General features: G+C 28.5%; 1 protein-coding gene across 1 annotated transcript; it reads left to right on the forward strand.

Moving 5' to 3' along the window:
- Nucleotides 1–1,638: 1,638 nt before the first annotated feature.
- LOC111442845 (circumsporozoite protein-like) lies at nt 1,639–4,627 on the forward strand. The gene is made up of 3 exons (XM_023080396.1): nt 1,639–1,717; nt 2,003–2,216; nt 4,351–4,627. The coding sequence occupies exons 1-3, from the start codon at nt 1,639–1,641 to the stop codon at nt 4,625–4,627; spliced, it is 570 nt and encodes a 189-aa protein (XP_022936164.1).
- The last annotated feature ends 9,692 nt before the right edge of the window (nt 4,628–14,319 follow it).

The following is a 14,319-nucleotide window of genomic DNA, read 5'->3' on the forward strand; positions in this document are numbered from 1 at the left end:
CCCTAATGCTATCGTTCTATCAATCTATCACAAACCTATCCCTTTCTACCCATAACCTAACCGTATTCTTTCATTAATCTCTCCTATCCATAGCACTCCGGTATGTAACCTAACTCTAACGTTTCATGAACGTATCTTACTCCTATCGTTACATTTCGTTTTGTGCATTCTTCTTGTATCCTATGTCAAACATATCCTTGAGCACATCGTACCATAATTGTTGTCATACAAACCACATATTATAACATAACATAACATATAGGAAGCATATCGATCCACAGAAAATTCACACATATCAATATATATGACACGTACAGAACCACAGGGCACGTGTCAACATCAAATATAACCATACCGATAGTAAGGTCACTTACCTGGCTAGCTTAAGTCGTTGTCACAAATATATCTTTAATGAAAGTTCGATTCCGTCCTTTGAAATCCGAGTCAACCTATATGAGTTCATGACATCAGTTTCAAGTTTGAACTCTATAAAATTATTTCTCTAATTTAGATTGGCCATCGTAAAATTCTGATATTTCGTGTCAGACAAAATTTAAAAGAGTGCACTCTGATATTTCCTGTTTTACTGTTAAATCCTGTTCAACAATTTTATCCTCAATCTTCCTTCTTCTTTTGTAATTATTTTTAAGAAGGTATTATTCAATTTTGTTAATCTATTCCTACTTCCCAATCTTCCCTTTTTATTTTTATTATTATTTTTCTTTTCAGTTAACAGTGTTCTGTATTTCTATCTCTATCTCATTTTTTCTTATTTACTTTGTCTTCTTTCTGATTTAGTTAACAATTATATTCTTAGCTTTTAATTTAATCATTCATTTGGTTATATTCTTTTCCTATAATTCATATAAAATTACAACCTAAATCATTCCAACAATTGAGCTAAATCATTGCAACAATTTAGTAGAACTAAAATATAATTGTTTTTTATTTCCTAAACTCATACAGAATTCTTTTCATTTAATCTCTAATTTAAAACTAAATAATTGTAACCAAATTAATATTATTTAATAAAATAAAAGGAAGATTTAACATACTGACCTCTTCAAATGACATATCTCCTCCGGCGGAGCTAGTCTGCTTAAACCTTTTGTTTTCTTTTTCTATTTGTTTTTGTAGGAAGGAAGAATTCTGCCTAAATCTGCAGTTGTTTTTAAAGAAAAGAGATTCATGATTTGTTGCCATATTTATTCTTAGGCAAGGAGTGGTGAGAGATTGAAGGAAGGAGGAGAGATCAGTTACCAAATGTTTTTCTTCTTTTAATTTTTATTTATTATTTTATTATTTTAACTATTTTTTTTATAATTATTTTTATTTGTTTATTTCTTTATTTATTTTTGGGTTACAACATGAATCCCCAAAGTTTTTTTTTTCCTAACTTATCAATTTCCTCTAAAAGAACTTAGACGATGACAATATGCAACCTTGCTACAATTCTTATCATCCAAGTTTAGAAGATACGATTACCCCATTCTTGATGCTAAAATTATCACAAACCAGATAAGAAACAGGTGGAGAACAATAAAATAAACTGCATATTTTGATGGGGTTGGAAACATTTTTCCTCGAACAATTACACTGAAATTATGGAATGTTGCAACCTGTCAGGTGAGCTCGTTCATGGTTGATAGTGAAGACCCAATGGTTCCTAGGAGCAAATCACCAAATCGTGAGTTTGTTGATGTTAAAATGTTGGAAGGTTTCAAATATTTGGATGGTTGTGTTTGTATTTTCATACTAATATAATGCAAAAGAATATAATATTTTCAGTTACCAAGAGTGTCGTCGTACATAAAACAAGTTTTCCGATCGAGTTGATAGAAAGACCACTTACTTGATTAGCTTAAGTTGTTGTCATGAGGTGGCGGAGAGGGGAAGAGAAACGACGCCGAAGGTGGAGATTTAAAGAAGCTTTGCGTAGGAGGTGGCGGAGAGGGGAAGAGAAATGTTGCCGGGGGTGGAGATTTAAAGAAGATTCGCGCAGGTGGTGGCGGAGAGGGGAAGAGAAATGACGCCGGAGGTAGAGATTTAAAGAAGCTTTGCGTAGGAGGTGGAAGAGAGGGGAAGAGAAATGCTGCCGGGTGTAGAGATTTAAAGAAACTTCGCATAGGTGGTGGCGGACAGGTGAAGAGGAACGCCACTGGAGGGGGCGGAGAAGTGAAGAGGAAGACAGATAGAGATCTACGGGAATGCTTCAGGTCCCGCGATGAGTCAGCAATGGCAAGAAATGGATGAGAGAAAAATGGAAAAATGAATAGCAGAGAGAACCTAAAAGATTCTTTTTTTTTTTTTTTCTATATGTTTGGTGATTATGAAGATCCACGGCGGATCTCAAAAATTTATAGGAATGATGCACATTTTCAAACAGTGAATACTAAATTTGTCTTTTAAAAAAATAGTAATAAAAAAACAAAAAAATTTAAATTAAAAAAATACTCTAAAGTTTCAATAATACAATTAAACTTCCCATAGAGTTAAAAATTGCAGTTAAATTTTTTAAAAAAATTAAAAAATAGTCTTATAATTAGTCAGGGATAGAAATCGTTAATATTTTGTTTTAAAAAAAGTACCTTTAAATTTTCATAAAAGTTTCATACACACATTTAACTTTTACAAATTTCAATATAATTTAGTAATGGGGAGAGATATTTGGGGAAGGAATGGTAAGGAATGGTAAGGATGGAGAGTTTGATGAAGTTTCACCCTAACTAATTTTGAGTTAAATGAAAATATTTTCATTTTAGAATTAAAATTAAAATTAGATGAATTTCTAAAATAAAAGAGATTGAAATGGTTAGATATTTTTTTTATAGAGCATAATTAGTTTCTATAAATCATTTGTTACCCATAAATTAGAAAACTCAACCAAAAAATATCATTTATTACTGTAGTTCTAAATTAGTTGTTCACCAGAGTTTATATAGAGGTGAGATTTAGAGGTAGAATATCTATGTGACGACAAAATGAGTTTGCATAAAAATGTCAATATGGTTTATGTTGATCTCTCCACTGATGTCTCATCCATTTTCCAAACTATCTCTCCCAACCATGTCACCTCTCCCCACACTTCTCTCCACAAGTCTTCCGATCTAGCCGATAGAAAGTCCACTTACCTGATTAGTTTAAGTTGTTGTCATGAATTTATCCTTAATGAACGTTTGATTCTGTCTTTTGAAATCCAAGTTAATCTATGTGTGCTCATGACGTAAGTTTCAAGTTTGAACTTTCATGTAACAAGTTTACAAACAGAGTTAACCATTTTTTTAGAAGATATAAGCTAATGTTACATAAAAGAATTTGATGAATTTATTTTTAGATATGAGCTACTGTTACATAAAAGAATTTGATGAATATTTTTTTTAGATATGAGCTACTGTTACATAAAAGAATTTGATGAATTTATTTTATGTTGGAGTATTATCTGCTTATTAGTCATCCCATATTTCAAAATTCAATTCTTTTTCCATGGTTTATCCTCTATAATTTTTATTCTGAGGAGCAGGTTGTGTTTGGCAGTATACATAAAAAAAAATTGTCAATTTGAATGTACTGATTTTTCTTTTAATTCTATTAACAATTATCTTTATCCAATTTAATTGAGCAATCTTTTTTTTTTCACCTCACTTATAATTCTTTTGCAATTATCTTTGAACAATTTTAATCTTTTTTTTTTTTCATTTTTTCTCTGCTTTTAATGATCTTACCAATTATCTTTACCCAATTTTAATAGATTTTTTTTTATTTTTTTATTTTTTATTTTTACCATTTTGATGTTGTTGATCATGATTTTCTAAAATGATTATAAAAATCTAAATAATTGAAATAGAATAAAAGAGATGGAAGATCTAATAAACTTTTCTCTCTCTTCCTTTATTTTTTCTTGTGGTGATTATTATGTTGTCTGAGAAGGTGTTGTAATAAAATAAAATAAACAAAATTTTGAACTTAAAATTCTCCTTTTATTTTTTAATATTTAATTAAATCAAAATTGTACAAAAAAAAATAATAATAATAATAATAAAAACTTTAAAATTGTTGTAATTTTAAAATTTTAATATTTTTTCATCTGAATATTATTTGAGAAGTTCTCTTATACGTTCAATAAATTATAAATAAGAATACTATTTTTGAATTTATGAATATTTGTTAAACGTGAAGTAAAGTTGTATTTATATAATGATAAACGTATTTTTAAAACAAAAGTAGTGATCATAAGATTTCCTTGTTACATTATTAAAGGGCCTATTGAGAACATCTCTCTCACCAATCAACTTATCTTCTCTGGCGTGGTTGATCTTCTATACCGTCTTCACATCACTCCATTGGCTGCAGTGGGGGTGGCGGAGAGGGGAAGAGAAACGTTGCTGGGGGTCGCAGAGAGGGGAAGCGAAACAACGCCGGAGGTGCAAATTTAAAGAAGCTTTGCGTAGGAGGTGGCGGAAAGGGGAAGAGAAATGCCGCCGCGAGTGGAGATTTAAAAAAGCTTCGCGCAGGAGGTGGCGGAGAGGTGAAGAGGAACGCTGCTGGAGGGGGTAGAGAAGTGAAAAGGAAGGCAGATAGAGATCTACGGGAATGCTTTAGGTCCGGGGATGAGTCAGCAATGACATGAAATGGATGAAAGAAAAGTGGAAAAATGAATAGCAGAGAGAACCCTAAAAGATTCTTTTTGTTTTTTTGTTTTTTTTTTTTTTAATGTTTGGTGATTATGAAGATGGTATGAACCCTAATCTCAAACAATTTATAGGAATAATGCACATTTTAAAATAGTAATACTAAATTTTAAAAAAATAAAGAAATTTAAATAAAAAAAAAATAAAAAAAAGCTCTAAAGTTTCAATAATACCATTAAACTTAAAAATGGTTAAATTAAAAAAAAAAATTAAAAAAAATTCTTATAATTAGTTAGGGATAGAAATTGTTAATATTTTATTTTTAAAATAAATACCTTTAAATTTTCATAAAAATTTCATACATTTAACTTTTACAAGTTTCCTTATAATTTAGTTAGAGAGAAAGATATTTGGGGAAGGAGTGGTAAGGATAGAGAATTGGATGAAGTTTCATTATAACTAGATTTTCAAATTAAATGGAAATATTTTCATTCTAGAATTAAAATTAAAATTAAATGAAATTTTTCTAAAATAAAATAGACTTAGATTTTTTTTCTTTTTTTTTTCAAAATCATTTGTTACCAATAAATTGGAAAAATTCTACCAAAAAAAATATAATTTATTACTAAATTTCTAAATTAATTGTTCACCAGAATTTATATATGGGTAAGATTTAGAGGTAGAATATTAAGAGATAGAATATTTATGTGAGGATAAAATGGGTTTGCTTAAAAATTCAATATGGTTTATGTCCTCTTGTTGATCTCTTTTGTTGCTATTTTGTCTCATCTCAATGGTCTCGAGGCAAGTGGAGTGGCAATGTGCTTTCTTAAGACTTAAAAGGCATGTCCCAACTAGACTAAATCCAACAACATCTCTTTAAACGCTTCCATTGGGTCTAGGCACGAAGAGACGTGTGCCAACTGGCCCAAATCCAGCAACACCTCCTGAAACGCCTCCATTGGGTTTAGGCACTAAGAGACCTGGGCCAGTTGTCTAGGCAAGACCTGTGCCAACTGGCCCAAATCCAGCAACATCTCCTAAAAGCCCTCCCTCAAGTTTAGGCACCAAGAGGCGTGTCCCAATTGGACCTAATCCAGCAACAACTCCCGAAACGCCTCCATTGGGTCTAGGAGCTAAGAGGCGTGTCCCAACTGGACCTAATCCAGTAACATCTCCTGAAAGCCCTCCCCCAAATTTAGGCACCAAGAGAAGTATTCCCAGAGGACAACATCTCTTGAAAGCCCTCCCCCAAATTTAGGCACCAAGAGAGTGTCCCAAAAGGACCAAATTCAACATCTCCTGTAACACCTACATTGCCTCTAGGCACTACATCTCTTAGTAGAGGCGTGTACCAAATGACCCAAAACCTGCAACATCTCTTGAAAAGCCCTCCTCAAGTTTAGGAACCAAAAGGCGTGTACCAACTGGCCCAAAACCAACAACATCTCCTGAAAGTCCTCCCTCAAGTTTAGGCACCTAAGAGGCATGTACCAAATGGCCCAAAACCTCCTGAAAGTTCTCCCTCAAGTTTAGGCACAGAGGCGTGTACCAAATGGCCCAAAACCAGCAACATCTCCTGAAAGCCCTCCCTCAAGTTTAGGCACCAAGAGACGCTCTCCCTCAAGTTTAGGAACCAAGAGACGTGTCCCAACCGAACCAAATCCAGCATAATCTCCCGAAAACCCTCAATTGAGATTAGGCACCAAGATGCGCATTCCAAATGGCCCAAATCCAACAACATCTCCTGAAAGCCATCCATTAAATTTATTATGATGCCTACTAATAGTAGCAAGCTTAATTAGGTTCTTACGATGTATTACAATGAAGTCTCTAATTTTCTATCTTCTATCTACTGAGATGATTCAACTTTATGGTGAGGGACTCTAATAATGGGCGTGAAAGAGAATAATTTAGTCTTAAAAGTTTTTTATTCTAAAACTATGATAATAATATTTCTTTATCTTATTTTCAAAATCTTCATTACCCATGAACATATAATTTCAATTTCTAACTCATTGATTAACATTTATAATTTAACAACTATGGACATAAATATGAAACTTAATTGGTGAGACTTAAGCTTTTCTAAAAAAAAAAATTTTTGGAATGAACCAAGAGACATCAATCATACAATATACTTCAATGAAGATGGGAAGAAAATGTTGTCAAAATTATCAAAAGATGTTGCAATTCATGCCACATTGAAGAGGAATGAAGTTTGATGGTTATAAATTGAAGAGGAATGAAGTTTGATGGTTATAAATTTTTGGTGGGTTACAATTTAGAGTTATTGTATTTTATTATTGTATTTTAAGGTCATTAAGTATGAATGTTAGAACTCTTGGAATGTCTTTAGTAGTTTCATTTTGAGGCTATATAAAGTCATGTATGTTGTATTTGTAAACAGACTTGGAAAATATAATAAAAGAACATTTGTGCTCTTCTTTGGCCAATGGCTAAGTTATGCATGTAGAATCATTCAAGCTCGACATGATCAATCTTGCTTGTGGAGTGATTCGAATCTCAATCAAGTGTTCTTGTGTTGAGATATTTGATCAACAAGAATCATTCAAGCTAGACATGATCGATCTTGCTTGTGGAGTGATTCGAATCTCAAACATGTTCTTACCTTGAGATATTCGATCAGGGTAATTCGAATCTTATCCCCTTCTAGTTGATTCCTTATCTTATCAACTTTTATCCAAATAAAAAAAATTAATGGGTAAAAAAGTTTTCATATTTTTAAATAGGACAGCACATACGATTTATGAGATATTCTTAGGTAATTTTAATTTTACTTTCATATATAACTAATGTAAAACCCAAATAAATAAATGAAGGAAAAAAAAAAAACAGGTTAAAAAAAACCTCTCCTCACACTTCTCTCCACTCACGTCTCATCTCTTTTCCAAACTATCTCACAACCAACTCATGGTCACCCTAATATATCAGGTTCTGCAAAAAAGAAACAGAAAAACAAACAAAAATGTCAAGATTTGAGGAAGAAAGACATTTTATGACAGAAGCATATCTAAAGAAATGCCAGATTTTAAGCTATATTAGATTTTTTTTTGTCAAGGTATATATTAGATTTTTTCTTTTATTTTAATTTTATTTTCAGAAATCACAGTATAGCTTAGATCTTCCCCTAACTCCATTACAATAGATTGGCCAGAATACCAATCAAATAAAATACATGAAATATAGAAGTAAGAAATAGAAGAAAAGAAAAGAAATACATAGATAAAGAAAGAGAAGAAGATTTCAAAACATTAACAAAAATAAGGAAGAGTAAGATTTAGATAATAGAATTGATTAACCAAACATAGTCGAATGAAAATATGGGAATAGAATTTCACAAACAAAAATCTTTTATTTTAAATCTGTGTTTTTAGGAAATTTTATTTTAATTCTATTTTGAAGAAATCACATAATTATAGCTTAGGTAATTTTATTTTAGTTCTATTTTTTTAAAAATCCCCACAATTATAGTTTAGTTCTATTTGTTAGGTCTAGGAGATAAACAAAATGGTTTGACAAAAATATGGTAAGATTTAGAAAATGATTAACAAAAATACACAAATAAAAATATGGGAATAGAATTAAATATTTTATTTTATTTTATTTTAATTCTATTTTTAAAAAATATTTATTTTAATTCTATTTTTTTAGGTAATATTTATTTTAATTCTATTTTTAAGTAATCAAACAATTATAGCTTAAATTTTTCTTAGAAATTATAGATGAGATTTTTTCTAATTCTATCTTCCCTAATTTCTTACCACTATGGCAAACATATACCAAAAGATTTAGAATCCATTCACAAAAATAGGCGAAATTTTCTGTTCTTTTATTTTAATTCTGTTCTTAGTAAATCACACCATTATCTTCCCCAATTCTGTTGTAATTCTATATCTCCCTATTGCAATTATGTATCTTTCCAAATTCTGTTGTAATTACTTAGATTAAGTTAGAAATTATCATATCCTAGACATACATAGAAACATAATTAGAAACCGATTTTGAAAACAGAATTCATAAACAATAGGCCAATAAAAATAAGGGAATAGAATTAAATTGGTAAAAAAAAAAAAAGATTTGCACTTTAAAGGAATTGATTAATAGAATTCATTAACAAAAATAGGAGAAAAAATGTGGGAACAAAATTAGAGTAAACACAGAAAGATAAATACAAACAAAAGAAAGAAAGATTCAATGATTTAAAAACTAAAACTAAACACAAACACAAAAATAAATATAAAGAGAAAAATGAAATGCAACATCTAGAGAATTGAATTAAATAGAATTAAATGATACATATATGAAAAAAAAAAACTTTCCATGAATAAAATTAAATGATAAAACAAAATTGAATTACAAGAAAGTACCTGCAAGTTAAAACATAGGCCAATAAAAGTATGAAATTTTCTGTTCTTCTATTTTAATTCTGTTCTTAAGAAATCACACCTATATCTTCCCCAATTCTGTTGTAATTCTATATCTTCCCTATTGCAATTATATATCTTTCCAAATTCTGTTGCAATTACTTAGATTAAGTTAGAAATTATCATATCCTAGACATACATAGAAACATAATTAGAAACCGATTTTGAAAACAGAATTCATAAACAATAGGCCAATAAAAATATGAGAATAGAATTAAATTAGTAAAAAAAAAAGATTTGCACTTAAAAGGAATTGATTAATAGAATTCATTAACAAAAATAGGAGAAAAAGATGTGGGAACAAAATTAGAGTAAACACATAAAGATAAATACAAAGAAAAAAAGAAAGAAAGATTAAGTGATTTAAAAACTAAAACTAAACACAAACACAAAAATAAATATAAGGAGAAAAAAGAAATGCAACATCTATAGAATAGAATTAAATAGAATTAAATGATACATATATGAAAAAAAAAACTTTCCGTGAATGAAATTAAATGATAAAACAAAATTGAATTACAAGAAAGTACGATGCAAGTTAAAACATAGGCCAATAAAAGTATGAAATTTTCTGTTCTTTTATTTTAATTCTGTTCTTAGGAAATCATACCTTATCTTCCCCAATTCTGTTGTAATTCTATATCTTCCCTATTGCAATTATGTATCTTTCCAAATTCTGTTGCAATTACTTAGATTAAGTTAGAAATTATCATATCTTAGACATACATATAAACATAATTAGAAACCGATTTTGAAAACACAGTTGATAAACAATAGGCCAATAAAAATATCGGAATAGAATTAAATTGGTAAAAAAAAAAAAAAGATTTGCACTCTAAAGGAATTGATTAATAGAATTCATTAACAAAAATAGGAGAAAAAAAATGTGGGAACAAAATTAGAGTAAACACAGAAAGATAAATACAAAGAAAAAAAAGAAAGAAAGAAAGATTCAGTGATTTAAAAACTAAAACTAAACACAAACACAAAAATAAATATAAAGAGAAAAAAGAAATGCAACATCTAGAGAGTAGAATTAAATAGAATTAAATGATACATATATGAAAAAAAAAAACTTTCTGTGAATAAAATTAAATGATAAAACAAAATTGAATTACAAGAAAGTACAGTGTTAAGTTAAAACAAAGGCCAATAAAAGTATGAAATTTTCTGTTCTTCTATTTTAATTCTGTTCTTAGGAAATCACAACTATATCTTCCCCAATTCTGTTGTAATTCTATAACTTCCCTATTGCAATTATGTATTTTTTCAAATTCTGTTGCAATTACTTAGATTAAGTTAGAAATCATCGTATCCTAGACATACATAGAAATATAATTAGAAACCGATTTTGAAAACAGAATTGATAAACAATAGGCCAATAAAAATATGGGAATAGAATTAAATTGGTAAAAAAAAAAAGATTTGCACTTTAAAGGAATTGATTAATAGAATTCATTAACAAAAATAGGAGAAAAAAATGTGGGAACAAAATTAGAGTAAACACATAAAGATAAATACAAAGAGAAGAAAGAAAGATTCAGTGATTTAAAAACTAAAACTAAACACAAACACAAAAATAAATATAAAGAGAAAAAAGAAATGCAACATTTAGAGAATAGAATTAAATGATACATATATGAAAAAAAAAAACTTTCCGTGAATAAAATTAAATGATAAAACAAAATTGAATTACAAGAAAGTACAGTGCAAGTTAAAACAAAGGCCAATAAAAGTATGAAATTTTCTGTTCTTCTATTTTAATTCTGTTCTTAGGAAATCACACCTACATCTTTCCCAATTCTGTTGTAATTCTATATCTTCCCTATTGCAATTATGTATTTTTCCAAATTCTGTTGCAATTACTTAGATTAAGTTAGAAATTATCATATCCTAGACATACATAGAAACATAATTAGAAACCGATTTTGAAAACAGAATTGATAAACAATAGGCCAATAAAAATATGGGAATAGAATTAAATTGGTAAAAAAAAAAGATTTGAACTTTAAAGGAATTGATTAATAGAATTCATTAACAAAAATAGGAGAAAAAAATGTGGGAACAAAATTAGAGTAAACACATAAAGATAAATACAAAGAAAAAAAGAAAGAAAGATTAGTGATTTAAAAACAAAAATTAAACACAAACACAAAAATAAATATAAAGAGAAAAAAGAAATGCAACTTCTAGAGAATAGAATTAAATAGAATTAAATAATACATATATGAAAAAAAAAAAGAAAACTTTCCGTGAATAAAATTAAATGATAAAACAAAATTGAATTACAAGAAAGTACCGTGCAAGTTTAAAACATCTATTTATTTCTTTTACAAGTGACTCCAATAATTAGTAACTATAGAAAATGAAACTTTTAGTAAAAATAGAATGATATAAATATATATAATATTCCAAGACTTTACTCCTACAAAAACTCTAATGTTCGCATAAAATCTAACACATGGACTATTGTAAATACGAGGAATAATGTTACAAAAGTTCGAATTTGAAACTGACGTCATGAGCTCACATAGGTTGACTTTGATTTCAAAGTACAAACTGATGTCATAAGCTTACATAAGTTGACTTAGATTTCAAAGGACAGAATCGAACTTTAAATTAGTGACAACAACTTAAGCTAATACGTTAAGCCGTCTTATTATAAGATAAGCCATAAATTGTATGAGTTACAATTTATGATGTATGAGCTATGATAATTATGAGTTATGATGATGTATGAACGGTATCATATGATGTCGTATACTAGTATATGATGATGTATGAGTTATGATGCATGATGATATGTGTAATATATATATATAAATATATATATATATAAATATATATATATATATATATATATATATACATACATATATACATACATATATATATACATATATATACATGATGCATGACGTACATATTATGTGTGATGCATGTGATGGCTTTATGATGAGTACGATTTTTGCATGACATTTTGTTTAATATGATGATGTTTTCCATATTTAGCATGCAATATGATGATGTGTGTTATATTGCATCATGTCGTTAGGTCGACCTAGGACAACCCTAAGAGCATGAAAAGGATATTAATATAAATATCCACGATCATGTGTTACTTAATGTAACAAAAAAAAAATGGGGTTGTGTCAAGAAATACATTAGGATAGAATTTAGAGAGACCACATGCATGTCATATGTTCATAAGCATATTTTAGGTTAGAAGAGTTGTTTTGCATTTCATTGTTTTAAATTACTTTGTATTTGTTTTTATTTTCTCTAAATTTTAGTATTTTGTATTTAAACACGTAAGACCATGACTGTGTTTTTCAGAGAAGAAAATGTTCTAATGTTTTCAATATTTATACTATAGATGACGTTTTCTTTTAAGAGTTATATTTCCGCATGAGAAATGAGTTTGAGACATTAGTAAAGACTCTGAGTATGTAGAACTTTAGGGTCGTTACAACTAATAGACCACTTTTATATTGTATCATTACAGATTTTTTAAAATGAATACGAAAACAATTATCGATAGAAATAAAATTAAATACGATACATTTATCACTTTTAGTCTACTGATAAGATAAAAAGATGATAAACATATCAATTACATTTACTAGTTAGTTTAAAAAAAAAATTAGACACAGTAGATTTATCATTTTGAGAGGTTTGATGATAGATGGGTGATTTTCTTAATTTTGTTATCACCTACCTCAAATAAATAAATAAATAAATAGTTTTGTATGTTCATTTATTTAAATACGATTAAAATTTGATAATTTAACCATAATTATTTAATAAAAATAAAAATAAAAATAATTTATTTTATAAAATTGCATAATTTAAAATTATTTTAATAGACATTTATTTAGCATGCATTTTCTAAGCATTCAATGTGATATACAACAATTTTAACCATCACATTCTCCATCGAACTTATTAAATATTAGTCACCTTTAAATCAATTTAAAAAAATATGGGACGGGTGTTAATTAACCGGCTCCTACATCTAAATTTGTGGATTCCAAATGGTGACTAAAAAAAAAAAAAGTAACATTGTCCTTTAAGATTTAAAATTATATGGAAATATTTTTAACAAGATTCTGAATTAGATGGAAGTTTTTCTAAAATAAAATAGATGGGAATAATTAGATATATTTCTTATCAGGCATAATTAGTTTCCAAAAATTATTGGTTACCAATAAATTAGGAAAACTCATCCAAAAAAATATCATTATAGATAGTAAAAAGCTTATCCAACAAAAACTATCATTATAGACAGTAAATGTAACGACCGGAAAAAAAAAAAAAGAGAGAGAGAAAAGAAAAAAAAAAGATAATAATAAGAATAAGTAAATTATAATAAAAAATAAAAAAAAAATAAAATAAAAAAAAGTAAATTATCACTCTCTCTCCACCTTCCCCAAATATCTCCTGGACACCTCTTGCAACTGCAAAATGATCTAAAAAACAAAACAGAAACAAAAAAATGGCAGATCTTGAGAAGGGAAAAATGAGAGACAGAAACAAAGGAAAGACACAGATTTTGGGAGAGAAGAATTGAAGATGGCCTTCACTTCAAGCAGATTTAATAGGAATGGAAAGAGATGGAAAAGTAATCGGTAAGTTAGATCTCCTTTTCTTTTATTTTTTTGCAAGAGATAGAAAGGTTATGTTAGATCTTCTTTTCACTTATTTAGATTTTTGGATATCTGGTGGAAAATCAAAATTGATTGAAAATAGCTTTATTAATTGCATCTAAATTGAATCATCATTTTTAGGAAAGAGAAGAAAATCATAATTGATGGATGCATAGTCATTTTTACTGAGGAAAATTAAAATAGATTGAAAATGACTATTCGAATTGGATAGTCATTTGAGAGAAAGGAGAAAACAGAAGAGACGGAAAATAGCTTCGGTTGATAGTAGTTTTTAGGAAAGAGAAGAAAACATAATAGATTGAAAAATGAAAGAGAAGAAAATAGAATAGAAAATGGCTTCTGTTAATGATAGTAGTTTTTAGGAAAGAGAAGGAAAAAAAAATTGAAAATGGCTTCTGTTGATTGATAGTCATGCTAGGGAGGAGAAGAAAACAGATGATTGAATATTATTTTATAACTGCATAGTCATTCATATGAAATAAAAAGAAGATAGAGAGAAGGAAAATGGAAGATGTGAGCAATTATTATTATTTGTACCAATAACAAACCATAGTTGGATTGAATGATTGAAGCACC

Source organism: Cucurbita moschata, unplaced genomic scaffold (assembly GCF_002738365.1).
Source record: "Cucurbita moschata cultivar Rifu unplaced genomic scaffold, Cmos_1.0 Cmo_Scf00005, whole genome shotgun sequence".
Taxonomy (NCBI): Eukaryota; Viridiplantae; Streptophyta; class Magnoliopsida; order Cucurbitales; family Cucurbitaceae; genus Cucurbita; species Cucurbita moschata.

Coding starts and splice junctions, on each gene's coding strand:
- LOC111442845 (XM_023080396.1), top strand. CDS start 1,639: ATGGTTGATAGTGAAGACCCAATGGTTCCTAGGAGCAAATCACCAAAT. Junction 1,718..2,002: donor TGATGTTAAAATGTTGGAAG/GTTTCAAATATT, acceptor AGATTCGCGCAG/GTGGTGGCGGAGAGGGGAAG. Junction 2,217..4,350: donor GATCTACGGGAATGCTTCAG/GTCCCGCGATGA, acceptor CATTGGCTGCAG/TGGGGGTGGCGGAGAGGGGA.